At 64.2% G+C, this 19398-nt stretch overlaps 3 protein-coding genes and 1 long non-coding RNA gene across 4 annotated transcripts; 2 read left to right on the forward strand and 2 right to left on the reverse strand.

The window, feature by feature from the left end:
- Positions 1-483: 483 nt before the first annotated feature.
- Positions 484-9412, reverse strand: NFE2L1 (nuclear factor, erythroid 2 like 1). The gene is given in 7 exon segments (NM_001030756.1): positions 484-3577; positions 3973-4134; positions 4465-4554; positions 4775-4990; positions 7989-8500; positions 8866-9004; positions 9351-9412. Coding segments are annotated over 5 exon segments (2319 nt in total). The 5' UTR covers positions 8499-8500; positions 8866-9004; positions 9351-9412; the 3' UTR covers positions 484-2236.
- Positions 9413-9847: 435 nt separating this feature from the next.
- LOC107055292 lies at positions 9848-11743 on the forward strand. The gene is made up of 2 exons (XR_001470350.4): positions 9848-10092; positions 10197-11743. It is a non-coding gene; the product is annotated as an uncharacterized LOC107055292 (long non-coding RNA).
- A 1452-nt stretch (positions 11744-13195) lies between these two features.
- On the reverse strand, positions 13196-16146 carry CDK5RAP3 (CDK5 regulatory subunit associated protein 3). The gene is made up of 14 exons (NM_001031586.2): positions 16095-16146; positions 15950-16007; positions 15731-15862; positions 15538-15638; positions 15418-15466; positions 15128-15306; positions 14827-14963; positions 14579-14723; positions 14356-14478; positions 14186-14258; positions 14011-14099; positions 13716-13921; positions 13449-13620; positions 13196-13370 (listed from the first exon to the last, which is right to left on the reverse strand). Exons 1-14 carry the CDS (start codon positions 16098-16100, stop codon positions 13305-13307), a joined length of 1536 nt encoding a protein of 511 aa, NP_001026757.2. The 5' UTR covers positions 16101-16146; the 3' UTR covers positions 13196-13304.
- A 786-nt stretch (positions 16147-16932) lies between these two features.
- Positions 16933-18566, forward strand: PRR15L (proline rich 15 like). The gene is made up of 2 exons (XM_015299489.4): positions 16933-17019; positions 17455-18566. Exon 2 carries the CDS (start codon positions 17468-17470, stop codon positions 17756-17758), a length of 291 nt encoding a protein of 96 aa, XP_015154975.1. The 5' UTR covers positions 16933-17019; positions 17455-17467; the 3' UTR covers positions 17759-18566.
- Positions 18567-19398: the final 832 nt, after the last annotated feature.

Raw genomic sequence — 19398 nt, forward strand, 5'->3', positions numbered from 1 at the left:
CTCCTGTGATCAGGGGAGGGTTGGTTCACGGAAAATCATACTGGCCCCATAAAGTCCCCAATGGAAGCAGGGCCCCACCTCCCTTAGGGGTACAATGCAGTGCTGAGTGTGCTGCTCACAGCATCCAGAGCAATCAGGACCAAGAGCACCTTGCTGCCCAAGCCTCCTCTTATTGATGGGCTCCACTGGTGGTTTGTAATTGATTTGGGAATACAGGATGAGCTCTGTGCTAACGCTGCCCCCACTAGAGGCCAGGTGGGGGAAATGCTACTGGCAATGATGGGGTGGGGACTGATGCCTTTGAGGAACACCTCCTCTGCCCACCCCCCCAGTATGGGACAGCAGCAGTGCCCGCTCCCCACGGAGCACCACAGAGCTGGGAGCTGTGGCTGAGGGCCCCCAGGGGGAGGCTTTTCAATTTCCCAAACGTGTTTCAGCTTAAAAAAAATAAAATCAAAAGAAAATACATGAAACCAAGGCTTGTACAGTGAATAAGCCGTTTTATTTTTTGTCCTGTGCTCACACAATCTCTCTTCTTTCCCTGACAGGTCACAGATCATTAAAATAAAAGTTTCTAAGAGGAAAATAATTTAAAACATACACGCAGGGCTCCATTCCAACCTCCCCCAACACCCACATCTCCATCACTTGTGCTTCATCTCATGCGTAAGTAAAGCTGTTGGATCTCAGGAGCGCGGTACGGGAGAGCCCTGCGCAGGCCCACAAAGGCAGCACGCAGCCCTCGGCTCTCCCCACACCCCACCCCGAGGTGCAGCTCCTTTCCCCGCAGCCTGTTCACGTGCCCACACCAACACCTCCTCCTTGGCAGCCCCCAGCAGCATCACTTCTTCCCCCCCCCACCCCCCCGGCACCGCTGGGTTCCCTGCAGAGCTGCTGCCCGCACCTCCCCAGCGCTGTCCCCCTCAGTGCTACGCCCTCAGCCCGTATCACATGCACAGGACTGGCTAGGAAAGCCATTTTAAGCTATTCAGTTGCTGGTAAAGTCACTCCCAGCTGTGCTATATTGTAAATACAGCTTCTAGGATCGTCTCCATGGAGGAGACCAACAGTGATCAAGGCACTACCCCCACCCCCCTCCTTAAAACAAAGGAAGTCAGACCAACACCTAGGGACAGAAGAGAATCCTATAATGTGATCACACGGTTACACTGAATCTTTATGGCAAAGAGAACAATTAGCAGCTTTGAACGTTCGGGCTTCTCCCTTTTACTCAACACAAGCACTCTAGACCCTATAGGGAAAACAGGGCTGAAGCCCTAAAAAAAAATAAAATAAAATAAAATAAATCAAAGCACGGTTAAGAAACAGGAATCCTAACAGATGTCTAGTTCTATAAGTGACAAGCCCACGGCTCCGCGTGCTGTCCCTGCTGCCGCACACCCGCCCCGTGGCCCCCAAAGCTTCCTCAGCCAGTCAGTAGGAGAAGACAGCGGCTGCATGCAGGCTGCTGCGTGCCCTCCTCGACAGCGGCCCTGCGCGGCAGTGACATGCTCTGTGAGTGTGGTGGGGATGCACAGCGCTCCGCTCCTGTTAACCCTTCCCAGTTCTGGCCCCCCCCAGACCTCCCCTTAGGGCTCCAGCTCCACGCCCCAAGGCAGCACAGCCCTCCCCGAGCTTCCTCAGAGCGGGAAGGGTTAATGGAAGCCGCACCACTCGTGTTGCCATGTGTGCACTGGTCTGATCTAGAAAGGGATGGTGGCTAATCTGGAATTAAGTCGGGTTGAATCACACACACTGATGTCAAAACTGGTTCAGGAAAAAAATAAAATAAAATAAAATAAAAAAAAACAAAACAAAAAAAACCAAAAACCAACTACCTGAAATCACAGAACTTTGGAAGTTCAGAAAAATGTCTCTCCTATCGCTTGGTTTTGAGTTCATTTGCTTAAATCTCTTTTCTTATTTAAAGCCAGTTCCTAACAGTAGTTTTTCCGCCTCCGCTGATCTCCCCACCAGTGATGCCAGCTTATTTCCTGCGCTCAAAGGATTCCAGGCTGTGGAAGGTGCTGGGCTCGCCAGTGCACTGTCCGCTCCTCCCCATCCCTCCCCACAGGGAGCGCTCGGCCGCAGTCTCTCCTGTACACTGACCGGCAGCAGTCACGTTTGAGAAGATATATTGGATAAGAAGGCATGAAAGTTCCTCTAAGCACTTCCAGGCTCAGCCCTTCTCCAGTTCTACCTTGAGCGATTCTCCCACTCCTCCCGCGTGCCTCCCTCACTTCCTGCGGTCCTTTTGTTTCCTCTCCTGCCTCCTGGCCTGCTGGTCAGCCAAGGTGCGAGGTATCAAGATGACACTGCCGTCGCTGGCGTACTGCAGGGCGTACTGATTGGGGGAGTAGGGCTGGCCGTTCTCATCCCGCAGCCGGCCGAACACCTCCTGGTAGAGGTTCTGCACCTTCTGCTTCATTTGGCGGATGGACTTGAGGAACTCCACCTTCTCCCTGAGCAGTTTGGACTTGTCCCTCTGCAAGTCCTCCACGTCGCGTTCCAGGTTCAGGATGGTGTCCAGCTTCCTCTTGCGGCAGTTCTGGGCAGCCATCTTGTTCTTGCCTCGCCTCCTGATGTCTCGGATGAGGCTCAGCTGCGCCTCGCTGAGCTGGTACTTGGAGAGCAGTTCATTGAACTCCTCCACGGGCAGGTTGATGATCTTGTCGTTGGTGAAAGGGATTTTCATGGCTCTGGCTCGATGCTCGTCTCTGCTCATCTGCTTATCCAGGAACTCGGACGGTTTCTCCTTGCTGCTCTTCTTCCCCACGCTGGGCAGCTTGGGCTCCTCGGGATCCAGGGTCCCCGGTGCCATGTTGTAGGTGTGGTTGTGGCCCACGTGCTCCAGGTAAGGCAAGTAGTGGAGCTGCGACGGGTCCTGGTAGCTCATGCGGCAGAACTTGCTGTACTCAGGCTGGTACCCAACTGCCCCTTCCGCTTCTTCAAAGTCCACGTTTTCAGAGTCTGAGCTGTAGCCGACAGCTCCTTCCTCAGAAAATGAGGAGGAAGAGGAAGAGGAGGAGGAAGAAGAAGAGGAGGAGGAGGAGGAAGAGGAAGAGGCTTCTGAGCTGCTAAGGGAAGCGGGACTGTGGCCAGAATCCAGAGAAAGACCTGAGTCAGAATCAAACTCCTCTTCCAGCTGCGAGGCCTGCACTGGGTTGAAACCTTCTTCGATGGCCAAATCCATCAAGCTGATCTCATCAAGCATGGCTTCGTCAAGAAGGCCACCCAACGGGTCCGGCAGCTCAGGGCCCGCCGTCTCATTGACCGTACTGTTCAGCTGCGGGGGGAAGAAGATACCACTGAAGTTGGTGGAGCTGAAGGTGGTGTTGAGGCCGGTGGAGTTGTCCGGCGCCAGCTGCAGCAGCGCTGAGCTGCCGCCCATGGAGGGGCTTTCAATTTCAGAGCTGAAGAGGGAGAAGTCCTGTGAGCAGCTGCCCAGAGAGGCCTGATGCAGGCTGACATTCTGATTGATGGGAGTGTTTGGGGCGAGGTTGTAGTTAGAAGTCAGCAGGTCTCCGCTTGTGCCGTTGTAAAGGGTTTCAGCGGTCGTGTTGTTCACTTCCATAGCCTGGAAGAGACACGAAGCAGCTCAGCAAATCAACCGCGTTCAGGCCCTGCCTTTTCACTGCCCTTCACCACCAGGATACACCAAAGGCACGGCCGTTCTAGCTCTCGTGGAAGGAGCTACACCTCCGGCCAGCCCAGCACCATCCGCCAGCTGTAGGAGGTTTAAGACACTGCCTGCAACATCCACACGGGCACTCAATGTCACCGCACAGGCTATGACAAAACCGAAGCTGCTGTTACGAACCTCCAACTGCCATCCTCCAGGAGCTGTGTGCTTGGAACAGCCGCCGGACCTCCTCTAAACTCAGCTGAGTGATAACGCGTGCCTAAAAGGGCAAACCCCTTCCCACTGCCACCCCTCCAGCGCCAGCAGCTGCCACCCCAGGGTGCGCTGACCTGCATTTCCATGATAGACATGAGGTCCTGCCACTGCTGCTCCAGATCGAAGGGCGACTCTGTCTCTGGGAGGAGAGGAGACAGCAGGCTGCTCTGGATGCCCGCAGGCCGGCTCTCGCTGGGCACAGCTTCGCTTAGGGTGGAGACATCTGCAGCTGGAAACTGAACCACGTGAGGCACAGTCAGTCCCCAGCTGATGAGCCGCGGCCAGGGAGGCAGCCAGCCCCAATGCCCTTCCACCTCCACGCCGGCAATCGCTTCTCCTTTGTTCAGAGCAAAGCGGTTGCAGTTATTCCTCCGCAGTTCGCTATGAACTAATTAGAAGCAAAGCCAGAAGTCTTTAATTAATTGTGACCACCCCACACCCTCCCCCCGCTGCTACTTTCGCAGGCACGATGCCTGGAGCCTCCTTAAACAGCCTAACCCAATTTACTGCCAGCCCTGCGCTCTCGATGGGGGTACAAGCAGCACCACCACCCCATCCTCGCTCACCTCCGAGTTCTCCCCGAAAGGGAAGGTGGCCTCCAGCAGCCTAAGGCACTCCTCCAGGGACAGGGCCGTCTGATCCTCCACGCCAGGCACCTGATGGGAAACACAAGCGACCACAGCCCCAGGTTTAGGGAGGCGGCGATGAAAAAACAACCTCCTACAGCACAGCTTCATTACAGCGCATCCAAAAAAGAGCCAGAGGCCCCACCCAATGCTCCCGAGGTGCTCCCGGCGTTGGGTTGGGGCTGGAGGGGGCCGTGAGCCGGCAGTGCAGTGCAGCAAAAGCTGTGCCGGATGCCGGCCGTTCCGTTACCTGCGCAGGGAAGCTCTCCCCGGTCTCGCCATCCACTAGCAGGTTCCTATTGGTGACCTGTCCTCCCGCGCTCCTCCAGCCGTCCCCGCGCTCCCTCCCATCGCTCAGCTCTTTGTCCACTTCGCTCTCTTTCTGCCGGTGGCTGTAGTCAAAAATCTCTCTCCCGGCGCCCAGATCGATGTCCTGTCTCCACAGGATGTCAATCAAATCGATGTCCTGAAAGACACGCGCACGCACACGGAATCGCTCAGCTCGGGCCCCTCCGGACCCCGCGGCCCACCCCTCTCCCACCGCCCCCCGCACCATTCCTTCGGCTCCCGCGGGGCGCGGCGGCCGCTGCCCATCGCAGCCCGGGGGGGGCGGCTCTGCGGGAGGGCCGTGCGGACGCGCGCCCCATGGCGGGGGCGGCCCGGTGCAGGCGGCGCAGGGCAGGAGGCGTTCGGGCCAATGTCGCGGCGGTGGCTGCGCCGTGGCCAGCTTGCATCAGCCCGTGGTGCCATCCCGGCCATTTGCATAAGGGGAGGAGTGCGCCGGTTGGGGAGGGGGGGTGGGGGGGGGGGTGGGGAGGGACAGATAAATAAATAAATAAATTATAATTAAAGAAGAGGGGGAAAAAAAAAAAATCCCCGCATCGGCGCCCACCTGATGCAACCCGAACCGCCGCCACCGGACTGCCGCCGCCCCGCCCCGCCCGGAGCCCGACCGCGCCCGGGGGGTGCGAAGCGGCCGCCGCCGCCGCCGCCGCCGCCCTGGGGACCCCCACGGTGCCGCTCCCCCACCCCACCCCCCGGGCCCGACCGCCCCCGCCCCGCCGCAGCCCGGCCCTGCAGCACCGCCCTCCCCCCCCGCCCGGCTCGGTACCTTTCTCATGGCCCCCGCTGCCGCCCGGGCCGCGGCGCCGCGCTCATGGTCCCCGCGGGGGGCGGCGGGGCGGGCAGGCCGGGGAGCGGCGCCGAGCACGCATCGCCGCTTCTCCGCCCCGAGCAGCCACAGGTGCCCGCGGCCCCGCTGCGGCGGCGGCAGCCCCCGCCCGCCCCGCCCCGGTCCCGCCGCCGCCCGCCCGGGCCGGGCTGCGGCGCGCCCCGCCCGCCCCTCCCCCGCCGTTACCTTGGCTGCGGCGCCGCCGGGCCCCGCCCTTCCCCCCGCCCCGCCGGGATGCGGCGCCGCCGGGCCCCGCCCCTCCGCCTCGCCCGACCAATGGGCGGCCGCGCCCCACCGCACGCCCCGCCCCTCGCCCGGGCGGAGGCCGCCGCCAATCCGCGCCGCCGGGGGGCCGCCGTCTCCACCAATCGGCGGCCGCGGGGCCCACCGGCCCGCGCCTTCCTGCAGGGCCGCGCCCCCGCCGTGGCGCAGCGCCGCCGCCCCGCGCCGCGCGCTCCGGTACCGGGCGCTGCCTCCCCCGGCTGCGGCACCGCCTGGGGCCGCCCCCCACCCCCCGCCGCCCGGGCCTGCCGCAGCCACGAGGCCCCGCCGCCTGCGGACCTCCTCTCAGATCGGCCTGGAGGGCGCGGCGGCGGCGGCTCCGGGCTCCGCGCGGGGACGGCCGCGGTGACCTTGGGCCACTCCGCCTCCGCTCGGCTCCGCGCCGACAACGGGAGAACCGCGCCCGGCCCAACCCGGGCCCCTCCCGCCCTGGGCTGACGGTACAGCGGTTGCCGGGGCCCTGCCCGGCGCGGAGCCCCCCCCAGCCCCGCAGCGCTGGTCCCCGTCCTGCGGCTCGGCCACCACCGGGAGCTGCCGGGGGCAAAAGGAGCCCCACCTTCAGCTCAGCGCCCGCAGAGCGCCGCACCGCGCCTGCTTCTAGAACTGTGAAGGCAGCTGTGCTCCCCGCACAAGGTCGTGTCCTGCCCCAGCACCTGCAGTGCGTTAAAGGCACGGGGGAGCCGAGCAAAAGCACAAAGCCGAGTTTGCAGCCCTGCAGGATTAAGGCTCCAGCTCTGCAGCCAGCACTGAGCCTGGAGGAGGGCAGGGAGCGAAGCTTCCAGACAAAGACACCGAAAATAAGCAGCTGTGGGCAGCACCATCCCTACAGCCCACGGGGTTTCCTGGCTCCACGCACCCCACGCTGCCGCTGAGGCTGCCCTCCAAGCCGGGCTGTGGGGCAGCAGGTAGGGAGTGTGGGGGGGAGGGGGTGGCACAGCCCAAATGCTCCAACATATGGGGACAGCACGGCCAAGGAGAGGCTGGAAGGGAACGGCCACACACGTGGCCTTACAGGAAGCATGTCAAAGTCCTCCCTCCTTCCACGCAGAGGAATTACCTCTCAGTTATCAGGCCAGGAGCCAGACATGTGAACATTTGCACTGCACTGCCAGTTCCAACCATCGCCTCAGCGACTCCTCCACAGCCACACATCCTACGGCGGCGCTGCTCAACCACAGCAAAGCTCGACCCAAACCAACCACCACCATCGTCCCTCCTGTGTGCACGTGTTCAACGGCTCTCCTTCCGTGGTTTCCTGCCTCCTGCTGTGCTAAAGCCATGTGACAAAGCTCGAGGCACCCACAGGGGATGGGAGCGATGAGCTGCATCCCAACCCGGCTCCTCACCGAGCTCAGACTGTGAGACAACAGCAGCGACACTGGGAGTGCCCAATAGGGCCAACCAGCACCAACACCCACACGTGGCTGGGGAGATACTGAGACTGAACATGCCATGACAAAGAGGCCGGTGCCAAAAAGGAAAAAGAAAGAGGAGCTGCTAGCAGGGACCGGAGCTCGATTGCATCACAACAGCTGAAAGGTTATGCTCAGACAGACAGAAAAATAAACCACTTTCCAGTTCACCTCTCCCCACCCCTCTCTGATGAAAAGCAAGCTATAAACGTCTCAGCTGGATGAACTCCAGAGCCAAGTAACCCAACCACCCCGCTGACACCTGGGATGAGGCTGTTACCCAACGCCTGTGTTTATTTCCCAGCGTTATTTTATCGGTTTCACAACACAAAGCTATGTGCACACGCTGAAACGCCGACCCCAGCCCCTTCCCCCCCTTTCAGTATCACTTTCAGACCAAGAATATAGCAAACAAAAGTGGAAAAGCACCCTGAGCTTCCAGCAAGCGTTCGGGAGCACGCTGTGCTTCGGCCCCATGCCATTCCCATGGCCACGTGCTCGTCACGCAGCACACACAAAACACCACTCGCTCTGATGGACAGCAAAGAAGCCAACGCCGGGCTGCCCCCCAAGCCAAGACGTAAGAAGGAGCCGCCTACCTCTTTGGTCAGGTCCCCGTTCACTGGGGCAGCCACCGCTCCCAGGTCCTCCAGCTCTTCCCCAAAGCCCTGCTCAGCCCCACTCTCCCTCACAGCACCATCAGGACCGGTCCCATCCTGCAGACCACCGCTGTTCTCAAGGGCGATGCCAGCGCTGGGCTGGGTGCCGGACACGGAGCCGTCGGGGTCACGGTGTACCAACCAGGCACTGACCTCAGTGGTGGGCACTTGAAATCTGTCCAGGGCCCTCACCTGGTTGAGCAGCCTGCGAGCAGTGAAGTAATAGTCCAGGTCTACGCTCTTTGGGTGGATGCCATACCCGTCCAAGGTGTTGCGTAGGTTGTGAAATTGGGTCTGGGTGTACGCAGAGCTCTGGCCAAGAATGATCTCCCGGAGAGGGGGGAGCTGTGAGTTCAGGTAGGTGTCCACGTCCACACGAACGCCGATCAGGCTGAGCAGGATGGTGAACTGGATGAGGCCTTCCGTGAAGTATTTCTTCAGAGAAAGCATTTCTGGAGGAGAACAAAAGAAAACAGGTGAAAGGTTAGGAAAGCACGAAACGACCCACCAAAGGGCGGCAGGTGGATTCTGCTGGCAGCAGCTCGCTCGGGTCGCTCCTTCCCCTGCCCCGCTGTTACACAAACAAAACAAAGCAACAGTTTCAGAGCCGGACTGATCACAGAGCGCTGCAATAAAACTTCCCAGCACTTCGGTTCCGGGACGATTCCAGCTTTCCTTTATGGCTCTGAACCCTCCGGATCCCACCGCAGCGTTCCCACAGACGGAGACCCGGGGAAATCCTCCCCCCCGCCCCCCCACGTCGGCCCCCTCTCCCCGGGCAGTGCCGCTCCTCCCGGCCCCGCTCCCCCCCACTTACTGCCCGCGGCGCCCACATGCAGCGCTTCCCCCGGCGCTCCGGACCCCGCCGCGGGGCGGCCTCTCCCGGTCCCCTCCGTGCGCAGCCGGCGCGGGGCAGATCCGAAGGTGCTGCGCTGCGGGTCGGGGCCTTTCCGGAGCTGAAACCGAACCGGGGGGGCTGAGGAAGCGTGGAAGGCCCCGCCCGGCCGCAGCCCGCTGGGGGCACGGACCCGCGGAGCCGCCCCGCCCCGCCCCGCGCTATTCTTAGGCCGTTGCGTCAACTTCGCCGCGCGGGGCTCCCCCCGGCGCCCTCACACCAACCCCCCCCCCCCTCCCCCGCCGCCCCGGGCCCCGCCGAGGGCTCCTCGCAGCACGGCGGCCCCGCGTGAGGCCCCGCCGGGCCCGGCCTCCCCCGCCGCCCCGCCCCGGGCCCTTTAAGGCGCCCTCGGGCCTCGTGACGCGGCCCCGCGTCCCGTCCGCGCCGCCGGCCCCGCCCGCCGCTACCCGCTCGCCGCCGCCGATCGCTCCCAGCGCCGCCGCCGCCGGCCCCGCTCCCGCCCCCCGCCCCGGCCAACCGCCCCCCCCTTCACACCTCCTCCCGCCTCGCACGGCGCCTCCGCCAATCGGCACCCGCCCCCGGGAGGCGGGACGAGGTGGTGGGCCAATGGGAGGTGGCGCAGAGGAGACGCTCCCGCCTCCGTCGCCGTGCGGATGGGCAGGCGGGGAGACCAATCGGGGCGGGGGGATAGAGGCCGGACCCAGAGCTGAGCCCGGCGGCCCAATCGGGGAGGAGAAACGGGCACAACGGTCCCGCCCTCCGCGCCGCTGAATGACGGGTCGTTCGCCCAATGGAGCCCGAGGCCCGAACCGAACGACAGCTTCAACTACCAATGAAACGCCGCACAGGAGCCAGCCGCCCGTCCGGAATCTTGAGTGACGGCAGCGTGCACCAATCCCGGCGGAGCGCGGGCTCCGCCCCTTCTCCCCTCAGCTGTTGCCATGGCACCGAGCGCCCCAGGCCCACAGCACGGGGCGAGGCCCGGGGCCGTCTGGCACAGCCCGCATCTCCCCCGGCCCCACCGCGTCCCCGACCCCCGCAGCTCCAGGCTGGGTGACCTCGGGCCTCCTCGAGAGCCACCCGGCGAGGCCCGTGGTGCGGGGCAGCTCCCGCGCTGGCCCCGAGGCCTACCCCGTGCTGGCACGGCGCTCCGCAGGTGGAAGGCCGGAGCCGAGCCCGAGGGCTGCGGTGAGTCAGGGCCGCGCTCGGAGCGGGGCCAACTCAAACCCCACGCTTCTCTTTCCTTATTGCTCCAGCCCTCGCTAATTAAAGTCTCTAATTTCATGCTCCAGCAGCTGCCCAGGCGGAGCATCCCTGCTCGGTACGCCGGCGTTGTTTTGGGGGTGAGAACGGTGAGCTCTGCTGGTATCGGTGCTCCCGGCTGCAGCTCCTCCCCATCACCCGCAGCATTGGAGCCCCGCAGCATTGGAGCCCCGCAGCATCAGCTCACACAGCTGCAGAGAGCACCGAGGCCTGCAGGAATGGGAGCCGAAAGGCGCCGTATCCTCACCTGTACCCCGCACCTCTCTGGGACGTCCCATCAGACCGACACCTCAGCAGCCATTGTACCAACGGGAGGGCTGTGAACTGTTCAAGTAAACGAACACGGAGCCAGCATTAAAGCCCTGCTGCCCCGGGGCGGTTCCACGGCCCGTCCCCATCGCTCGGGTGGCAGCTGGGCAGCACCGCCCCTGCTCTGCTATTTCTGCCACGCTGCAGCTGCCCGGAGCAGCAGCCAAAACCAGACGCCCGCGTCCTGCCCCAGAAACGCATGGGACAAACAGGATGCCAGAGACAAGAGTTCATCTCAAATGGAGAAAATGAGCACAGGCTCCGACGCCCAACTGCAGCGTTGGCTCTGCTGAGTGGCAGTAGCTGGGCTCCAGGCAGGGGCGAACACGCAGCCCTGCTGTGGCTGTGAGCAGTGAGTGCCCGTGGCTGGGTGATGTTATCCAGCAGTGGGGCCCTTTTTCACAGCTCGGTGTTGACACCAGCAAGAAGTTCCCTCGAGCAGAGCTGGGAGTTGAGAGACAAGCAGCACAGCCCCCCCCCCCCAAACCAGGACTGCCCCAGTTACAGAGCATCCCTACCTGGGAGCAGTGCACAAAACACGGGATGGAGGCCGGTCAGGGTGGCAGCGCTGGATCCAAGCAGCTCGGTGGCACGGGCTCGCTCTGCCCCAGCCTCACTAATCTGCAAAACAACCAGCAAACACCTACGAAAGCTGGGGTGCGGCCCCAGCCCACGTCGTGCTGCAACCCACAATCCGATGAGGTAATGGTGGCAGGCAAGGAGGGCACAGCCCCACAGCGAGGGCGCACCAAACCCCACAGCTGCCAAAGGATCCCGATGGGGCTGGAGAGCACGAGGACAGTGCTGTGGGGAATAGGGGTGCACAGGAGAGGCCTGGAACCCCTTCTTGTGCCTTCCCATGGGATGGGGGTGGGCAGCGAGGGCCAAAGGTGCCGTCAACAGCAGCCTGAACTGCCTGCCCCCAGCTGGGTTATTTTTAGCCCCTCCTCAGCAATGGGGGTTTGTTCTGTGCTGGGCATTAAGGCACATCGATGCACCAGTGGCATTTGTCCTGCACGAGGCTGCACCTGGAGGTGAAGGGATACAGGGCACCCTCCTGGCCACTGCCCCCCAGCAGCCCCTCACCCGCTCCAACCCTCGGCCTTAATAATGTCAAGGGAGCCCTTAAGCAGTAATGAGAATGGATTCATCGCTGCTGTACCACTTTGCCCAAAAGCCACCAGGCTGCACCTGGGCCTCCCCCAAACCCCTCTGCTCTGTCCCAATTAAAGCTACTATGCCAATTAAAGCTTCTGTGCCAATTAAAGGCTCTGCACCAGCTCGGTCTCCTCTCCAGCAGCTGGGCCGGGGCCCAGGGGTGCCTCCAGCTGGGGCTCAGCCATGGAGGTCACCATTCCACACCAACCCTTTGGAGGCAGCGGTGACATCTGTGACGTGAAGGTCAAATTGCCCTCTGTAGGTGTATGGCTGCAGGTTGTGACCCTCGTGCCATCCTCGCACAAGGCTGGTGGGACACCACGGGACCCCCAGAGGATCCCAAAAGAGGTCATGAGCCCATTGGGGTGGGTGCCTGCAGCCCTCTGTCAGCCACCCATGGGTGCCCACAGCTACAGGGGCTGTGGGATCACGGACGGGGTGGACACGGTCACACTGCACCGCCCCATGGACCACCCCCATCACAAAGACCCCCCCCCTCTCCTCCCCCCACCACTGCCCAACGCTCCCTATGGCCGCTCCGCGGATGGGCTGTTTTGCATAGCCCCGCCCCCTCGTTGTACGTGCGCCTTATATGGTATGTGATAACGCCCCCTTCGCATTTAGCCCCGCCCCAGCCGAGCCCACCCTCCGCGCTCCGTTCGCAGTCCTGCAGCGCCCCCTGCCGGCGGCACGGCGCAGTGCGGGGGTCTCCGAACCACGCCTCCCTCCGGGGGGGGGACAGGGGGACAAAGCGGGGACAAAGCGACGGCGCTGCCGCCCGGGGTGTCACATCCGTCCCTGGTGCAGCTGTCGCCGCGTTGGGTATTGTTCTAAGGAGGAGAATTAGAGCCCCTTCAGCAGCTGCGCCACAAATAAGGGGGGGGGGGGGGGGGGGGGGAGGGGGGTGGGCAGCGTAGAGCAGATGGGCGGCCCGGGGAATTGGGAATTAAAGCCACCCCCCCTCGGCACGGGACCCGGAGCTCTTCATCTCACCTCCCCCACATTGACTCCCGCCCAAAAGGGGCGCGGGGGCCAATGGACTGCTGGGAGGGGGGGGGAGGGGGAGTGGTCAGGGGGTGACGCCCATGGGTGTGGGAGACCGCCCCGAAGGTGTTGGGGGGCGTTCGGCCGCCCCCCCCCCCCCCCTGTGCAGCCCAATGGTGGTAGGGGCGAAGCTCTGCCTTCCCCCTCCCATCCGCCGGGGGGGTGGGGGGGGGGGGAGTTGGGGGCAGAGGGTCGTGGTGGTGATTAATGGGGACCATCGCTCACTGTCCATGGGGGTGCGTGGCCCCCCCGCCCCACCCCGCCATAACGAGCGGGAGGAATAATGAGCGGTGTCACTCCACTTTTCATCGTGATGGAAAGTCATTACCGGAGTCACCGCTGGCGACAACGAGCCATGAATCAACCGCTCTGCTATGAAATTAAAATCGAATTGCCCACCCTCACCCCCACCTCCCAGCTCCGGGGAGGGCTGTGCAGCCCCGGGGGGGTCATCCCTGAGCTGGGGGCTTCTCTCCTCCCAGCACTGAGCCCCGGCGTGGATGCAGCACAACAGATGCACGGGGAACAGCTGCAGCTTTATTCAGCAGCACCCAACCCCAGGCTGAAGCCACGTTACTATGGTGGGGGGGGGGGGGGGGCAGCAGGACCCCAGTGGAGGCTCCAGCTCACAGTGAGACCCCCATCAGGTGCACCGGGCGCCCGCCGTAGCGCTTGGAGATGTCAGCTTCGATCTGCAAGAGAAAGCCCAAGGTGAGGGGAGGGCGTGCAGCGAGGGAGGGGGACAGGGGCAGCCCTGCTTGGACCCTCACCAGCTGCTGCAGCTCCCGGGTCCGCTCCTGCAGGCGGTCCAGCTTGGGCTCCAGCACACCCTGCTCCGTCAGAGCCTCGTGCCGCTTCCGGCTCAGTGCCTCCCGCTTGGCCAGCAGCAGCTCTGCTTGGTTCAGTTTCTGCTGCAGCATCTCACTCACACGGTCCACGTACCTGCACAGGGAGAGCAGCCCCTGCTTCACCTCCAGGGTCCTCCCCATCTGCCCTCCCCAGCCCTCCAGACCCCCAAGTCTTCCCGGTGAGGCGACCTGGGGGAGGCGAGGATGATGAAGAGATGCTGCATGCGGCGGGTGCTCAGCTGGTCCAGCAGCGCCCTGGTGTTGGCCAGCAGCGTGCCCACACGGGTGCTGGTCTGGCCCTGCAGGACAGCAGGGGCCAGTTGGAACTGGCTGGCAGCCAGGACGTCAGCCTCCTCCTCCATCTCCACCAGGCGCTGTGCCAGGAACAGCTCCAGCTGTGGGGAAAAGGACGCCGTGAGGGGAAGGGGCGGCCAAAACCCACCCGACATGGGGAGGGTGCCCGAGCCGTCCCAGTGCTGCTCACCTCCATGAGCTCATCGATGAATTGGTTCCGTGTCGCAGCATTCTCCAGCAGTGTCAGAGCATCGGAGCCACGGGCAACTGCCTCGGGTTCTGGGGGATGAGTGGGGTCAGCAGGGAAGGGAGCTCTGCGGTCTCTGCACGCTGGAACCCGACTGTCCCCTTGTGACCGTGCTCACCCTCAGAGCCATCCTCCAACACTGTAATCTGTGCCCCGTTGCCTTCACCATCACCCCAGTCAATGCCATTGTCCTGCAGTGATAAAGAGGGTGGCTGATGATTGCAGGGCAACTGCAACACCCTCAGGACCCCAGCCCAGGCATGGGGCCAGCAGGCAGCCAACGCTCACCTGAGGGCTGGGCTCCACCACGATGCCCCAATCGATCTCATTGTCCTGGGCTTCCCCACCTGCAGCAGCGCTGTCAATGTCACCCCCACCAATGGGCTCCAGCGTGAAGTCTCCCCAGTCGATCTGCAGCGAAAAGGGCAATGGGACCTCTGAGACCTGAAGGACACGAGCTCCCCTCCAGCTGCAGCAAACACCCACAGCCCCAGGCACTGCAGCACCATACCGTGTCCTCCTTTGGCTGCTCTGGCACCACCTGCACCTCCGGCCGCTCCACCTTCACTGGCTCAAACCCCGTCCTCCACTCATACACGGTTGTGTTGCCTTTGCTCCCCACGTACCGCAGCATGGGCACCACGGGCCCTTCTGAGCTGCCATAGGGACATCAGCAGCAGACGGAGAGGCTGCGACGTCCCCCTCCCCACCAGGGTGCTGTTGGGAGACCCCCAGGGACATCGGTGCCCCCACACCCACCTCTGGCAGACAAACTCCACGCAGGCCTGGTACAGCTCGACGGCCTCAGAGAGCGCACCAACTCCCGCCCCGACCTCAGAGAGCAGCGAGGGCAGGTCCTGCACCAAGGCCAGCAGCTCCTGGCGCACATTGCTCCCCTGCAGACCAAGAAGGAACACATTGGGGCAGGGAGACACGCAGCCAAATTCCTTCCGGACTGCTTACAGAGCTGGTCAGGGGGCTGCGGGGTCACTGTCCCCATACAAAACGACACGGGGTCCCATAACAGCAGCAGGGGCTGCTATGGGGCGCGGGGACTCACAGTGATGCCGTACTGCTTGCAGGAGGCGTAGAAGCGCTCCCGCAGCTCAGCAGCTGCCAGCTGGCACTCCTCCTCACGGCGGGCCAGGTCCTGCTGGGCCTGCTGGCAGCGGGCAATCTGCTTACGCAGTGCGGGGACCTCATAAGTGACATTACGCACCAGGAGGGCAGCGAGCTCGGCTGTGGGGTGGGAGTGGGGGGATAGAGGGGGTCGTGAGGAGCTGTGATGGACCCCTACGCCCCCCCAGGGCACCGCACACCGCCCCCTCCCTGGGCACCCCACAGCCGTACCCAGGTAGGTGTTGTCCTTCTCATAGAGGGCCACGATCTCCTGCCAGTCCTGGGGAGGGGGGAGCAGAGGGTGAGGGGGAGAGCACCGCCACGGGGCAGCCATACCCACCGCCCACTCGCCTTCATGCGCTGGGATGAGTACCGCCCAAAGAGGTTCTTGGTGGAGGCCTCGGTGCCCCTGAGGATGTCCACGATGCGGAGGCAGTGCGAGTAGTGAATGGCTGCGCAGAGAAGAGAGGGGGGACAACGCCGTCACGGGGCTGAACTGATGCCCGGGGGGGGAATGGTTGGGGGGGGGGGAGGTTTTGCTCACCGGCGCCCGCCAGCAGCCGTGCGATCTCCTCATGCTCGGGCATATCCCGCAGCGCAGCCTCGATCTTCTGCCGCACGGCGCTCACCTGGGCCTGCCAGCGCAGGCCGCAGTGCCGCCGGTCCACCAACCAGTCTGGGGGGGGGGGGGGGGGCTGTGAGGGGGCGGAGGTGCGGAGCGTGGGGAGCCGTGGCCGCCCCGCTGCCCACCCCGGCGCCGTACCCAGCAGCTTGCCGGTCTGGATGTCGATGGGCACATCCTGGTAGTCCCGCGGAGAGGCCTACGGGAGGCAAAGAGGGAACGGTGTGACCAGCCCTGACCTCTGACCTCTGACCTCTGACCCCTCAGCTCCGGCCCCGCTGCCCACCTGCATCCCGCCCGCTGCGCGCCGCTCGCCGCCGCTTCCGCTTTCTCCCGCCAGGCCCCGCCCCCCGCATCAGCCAATCCCCGCCGCGCACCGTACGGCGCAACCAATCCAGACGCGCAAGGCTCCACGGCTCCCGCCCCGCTTCCAATCAGGAGGACGCGGCTGACGGGCTGTGCCACGCGCCGCTCCTTCGATTGGCGGGGAGGAGGCGGCGCTCGACCAATGGGAGCGTGGAGCTGCCGGGGGGCGGGACGCAGCTGACGCCCGAGGGTGGAGGGGCGCGCGCATGCGCGGTGCGGTGCGGCGGAGGGGGGGGGGCTGAGCGCTGTCCGAACGGTGTCCCCATGAGGGGCGACCCCACGAGCCACGTCCCCATAGGCCGCGTCCCTGTGAGCCACGTGTGTCCCCATGGGCCGCATTGCCGTGGGCGGCGACCCTGCGACGCCCCCACGGGCCACGTCCGAGTGGTGTCCCCGTGAGCCGCCCCGCACATCCCACGGCCCGCGGCCGCCGTCCCCTCCGCGCCCCCATAGGCCGCGTCCCCACACCGCGGAGATGACGGCGTGGCGCCCCGCTCGGCGCTGGGGGGGCTCCGCGCTTCCCTCCCATCCCCCCACTGCACACCCACAGCCCAACGTGACCCCGGGATGGGATGGGATGGGATGGGATGGGATGGGATGGGATGGGATGGGATGGGATGGGATGGATGGGATGGGGGGTCCTTCCCAGTGCCACCCCACGGCTCGGCCACCGCTTCCCCGTCATGAATATTCAGCGCAGCCTTGGCCCGGCCCCGCTGTTTGCTCAAGCAGGAGTGGTTTGCTCTCGGGTTCACCTTGACTCACAGCAGCGGGGCAGCAGCAGGTGTGGGGCCCCACGCCGTCCCCGGGGTCCCGCAGGCCGCAGAGTGGGGCAGGAGGCTCAGGTAGGGCGTCACGGTGCTCCGAGCAGCCGCGGCCCCGAGGTGCCCACATCCAGGTGACGGCACACCGTCCTGGGGGCTTCCCACGGCCGCGTCCCTGTTGCTGGGGGTCTGTGTGACGCGGTGGCCTTTCCCCCCTGCCCCGATACCCCATAGCAGCGGTTGGAGGTGTGGGGACGGCGCCGTGTTGGGTGCTGGAGCTGGGCTGGGCGATGGGGTCCGATCCATGGGGTCGCCGTGTGGACGCAGAGCCGCTGTCCCCACACCAGGGTGGGGCCTGGAGGGCTGGGAATCCCCCCCCCCCCCCTCCCAACTCGGCTCACAGCACCACTGCAAAGAGAGGCGCCCCATTGCCGGGTGCGCTGTGCCATCGCTCTGCCCTCTGCCGCTTCCCCGTTCCCCTTCCCGGCCCCGTAACGCTGCCCGCCTCCCACCCAGGTGCCCCGCAGCCATGGCCGAGAGCCACAGCTGGTGGAAGCTGACCTTCCTGAGGAAGCGTAAATCCATGCCCAAGGTGCTGTACGACAGCCCCGACATCCACGCCGGCGACGGCCCCGAGGCTCCGGGTGAGGAGGGGACGCCCGACTTCGCCGCCCGCCTGGAGAAGATCGTGGATAAAAGCACCAAAGGGAAACACGTCAAGGTGTCCAACTCCGGCCGCTTCAAGGAGAAGAAGAAAGTGAGGCCCACGCTGGCTGAGAACCCCGGGCTGTGCGCAGACGGCGAACGGGAGGACAAATGAGGCTGGGAGGGGGCACAGGGACGGCGGTTTGGGTCCATCCCGCACCCCCTCCCCACCCCCCCACCCACCCACCGTGGGCCCCCGGTGCTGCCCCATTGACACGACGGACATGGGGGGCTCATCGCTGCACCCCCCCAATGGCACTTTGTTAGGACAACAGGCTCGGATAGGGCTTTATTTAAGGAAGAAACAAGAATCCTATTTAAACGCAGCCCTGGCGGGCGCTGGCTGCCAGCTCACCCCATGGCAAAGGGGGAACGGATGGGGCAGGGAGTGCTGCAGGGCACGGCCCCAACACGGCGCATCCCCTCGCTGTGCTATGGGGACCCCACGGGCAGCGCTGGGCTGAGTCCTGCTGGGATGGGGCAGCCCAGGACAAAGCACTCAGGGCTCAGCTCGGCTGCGGGACCACCGGAGCCCCTTCGCCGTGTGCAGACACGGAGGTGACGCCAGGACAAAGCTCTGCTCATCCCCACAGCCCGAGGAGCTGCGCAGCCCTCTGCGCTGATCTTTGCACTGCTGGATGCAGCCGAGCCTGGCCAAAGGATGGGCCGCTGCAGAGGAGACCATCGGGACCTGGGAGGGCTCCAGGATTCCCAGCAGGAGCTGCATTCGTGCCCAGGACCGGGAATTGCTCTTTGCTCCCGGAAGGGGAGAGCTGCTCACAGAGCAGGACGAGTGAGCTGAGCTCACCGGAGCTCACAGCCTCCCTTTTTGTTGGTCTTCTGGGTTTTTTTTATTACGGAAGCTGAGCCTTTCATGAGGTCTTCCAAGTGCTCTTTGTGAATAAAGCAGGGCTGGGAACAAAGGGAGCGTGGTGGCTGTGCGTGGCCATCCCAGGGAGCTGCAGGGACTGGGATTCAGTTCCGAGCTCCCTGTGCAGCTCTGGATCTGCTGTGAGTGGGGCTCGTGGCACACAGGGAATCCCCAGCCCCACTGCAGCACAAACACAGCCCCACTGCAGCACCCACAGCTGGGCACCGTGCCATGCTGGGGCTGTTCCTGGTGCCAGGATGGCTGCACGGGGAGCTTGCCCTGCCCACGGAGTGCACCTGAGCTCACCAGGAAAAGGAACAGCTCAGGAGCAACTGTAAAAGCTGATCTGTGCCAAATGCCAGGACCCATACCCCGCTTCCATGGCACAAAGCCTTTGGCCAATGCTTCCCAGCAGCCCCCGCCCTCGCTGTTTGCACACCGAAGACGTGGGTTCACAAGGTGCTCTTTGTCCCGTGCTGGCAGCGCCGCAGGGTTCCAGCCCAGAAGAGAAAGGAGGGGGGGGGGGCAGTGGGGTGACGCCCATCACAGCAGTGTCTGAGCTCCAGTGCCATGGAGACACACAGCGTGGGGGTACAACAGCTGTGCTTACCACCCAGGGTCACCCACGGAGCAGAAGAGGCTCCAGCAGAGCCCCCAGCCCCACACTGGGACATCCCACGACCACCCCACCCTATAGTGCTGAGCAGCAGGGTGGCACTCAGGCAGGGATGAGGGCAGGGAAGGATGAAGGTGACGGTGTGACTCATTGTGATGGTGGCAGAGGGGGCAGACGAGGCTGCTGGGGCAGAGGAGCACTTCAGAGTGTGACGCAGCCACGTGGCTCAGCCCAGTGCTCCCTGGCTGCCACCTCCCACTGCCAGGCT

The sequence above is a fragment of the Gallus gallus genome, chromosome 27 (assembly GCF_016699485.2).
Source record: "Gallus gallus isolate bGalGal1 chromosome 27, bGalGal1.mat.broiler.GRCg7b, whole genome shotgun sequence".
In the NCBI taxonomy this organism is placed as follows: domain Eukaryota; kingdom Metazoa; phylum Chordata; class Aves; order Galliformes; family Phasianidae; genus Gallus; species Gallus gallus.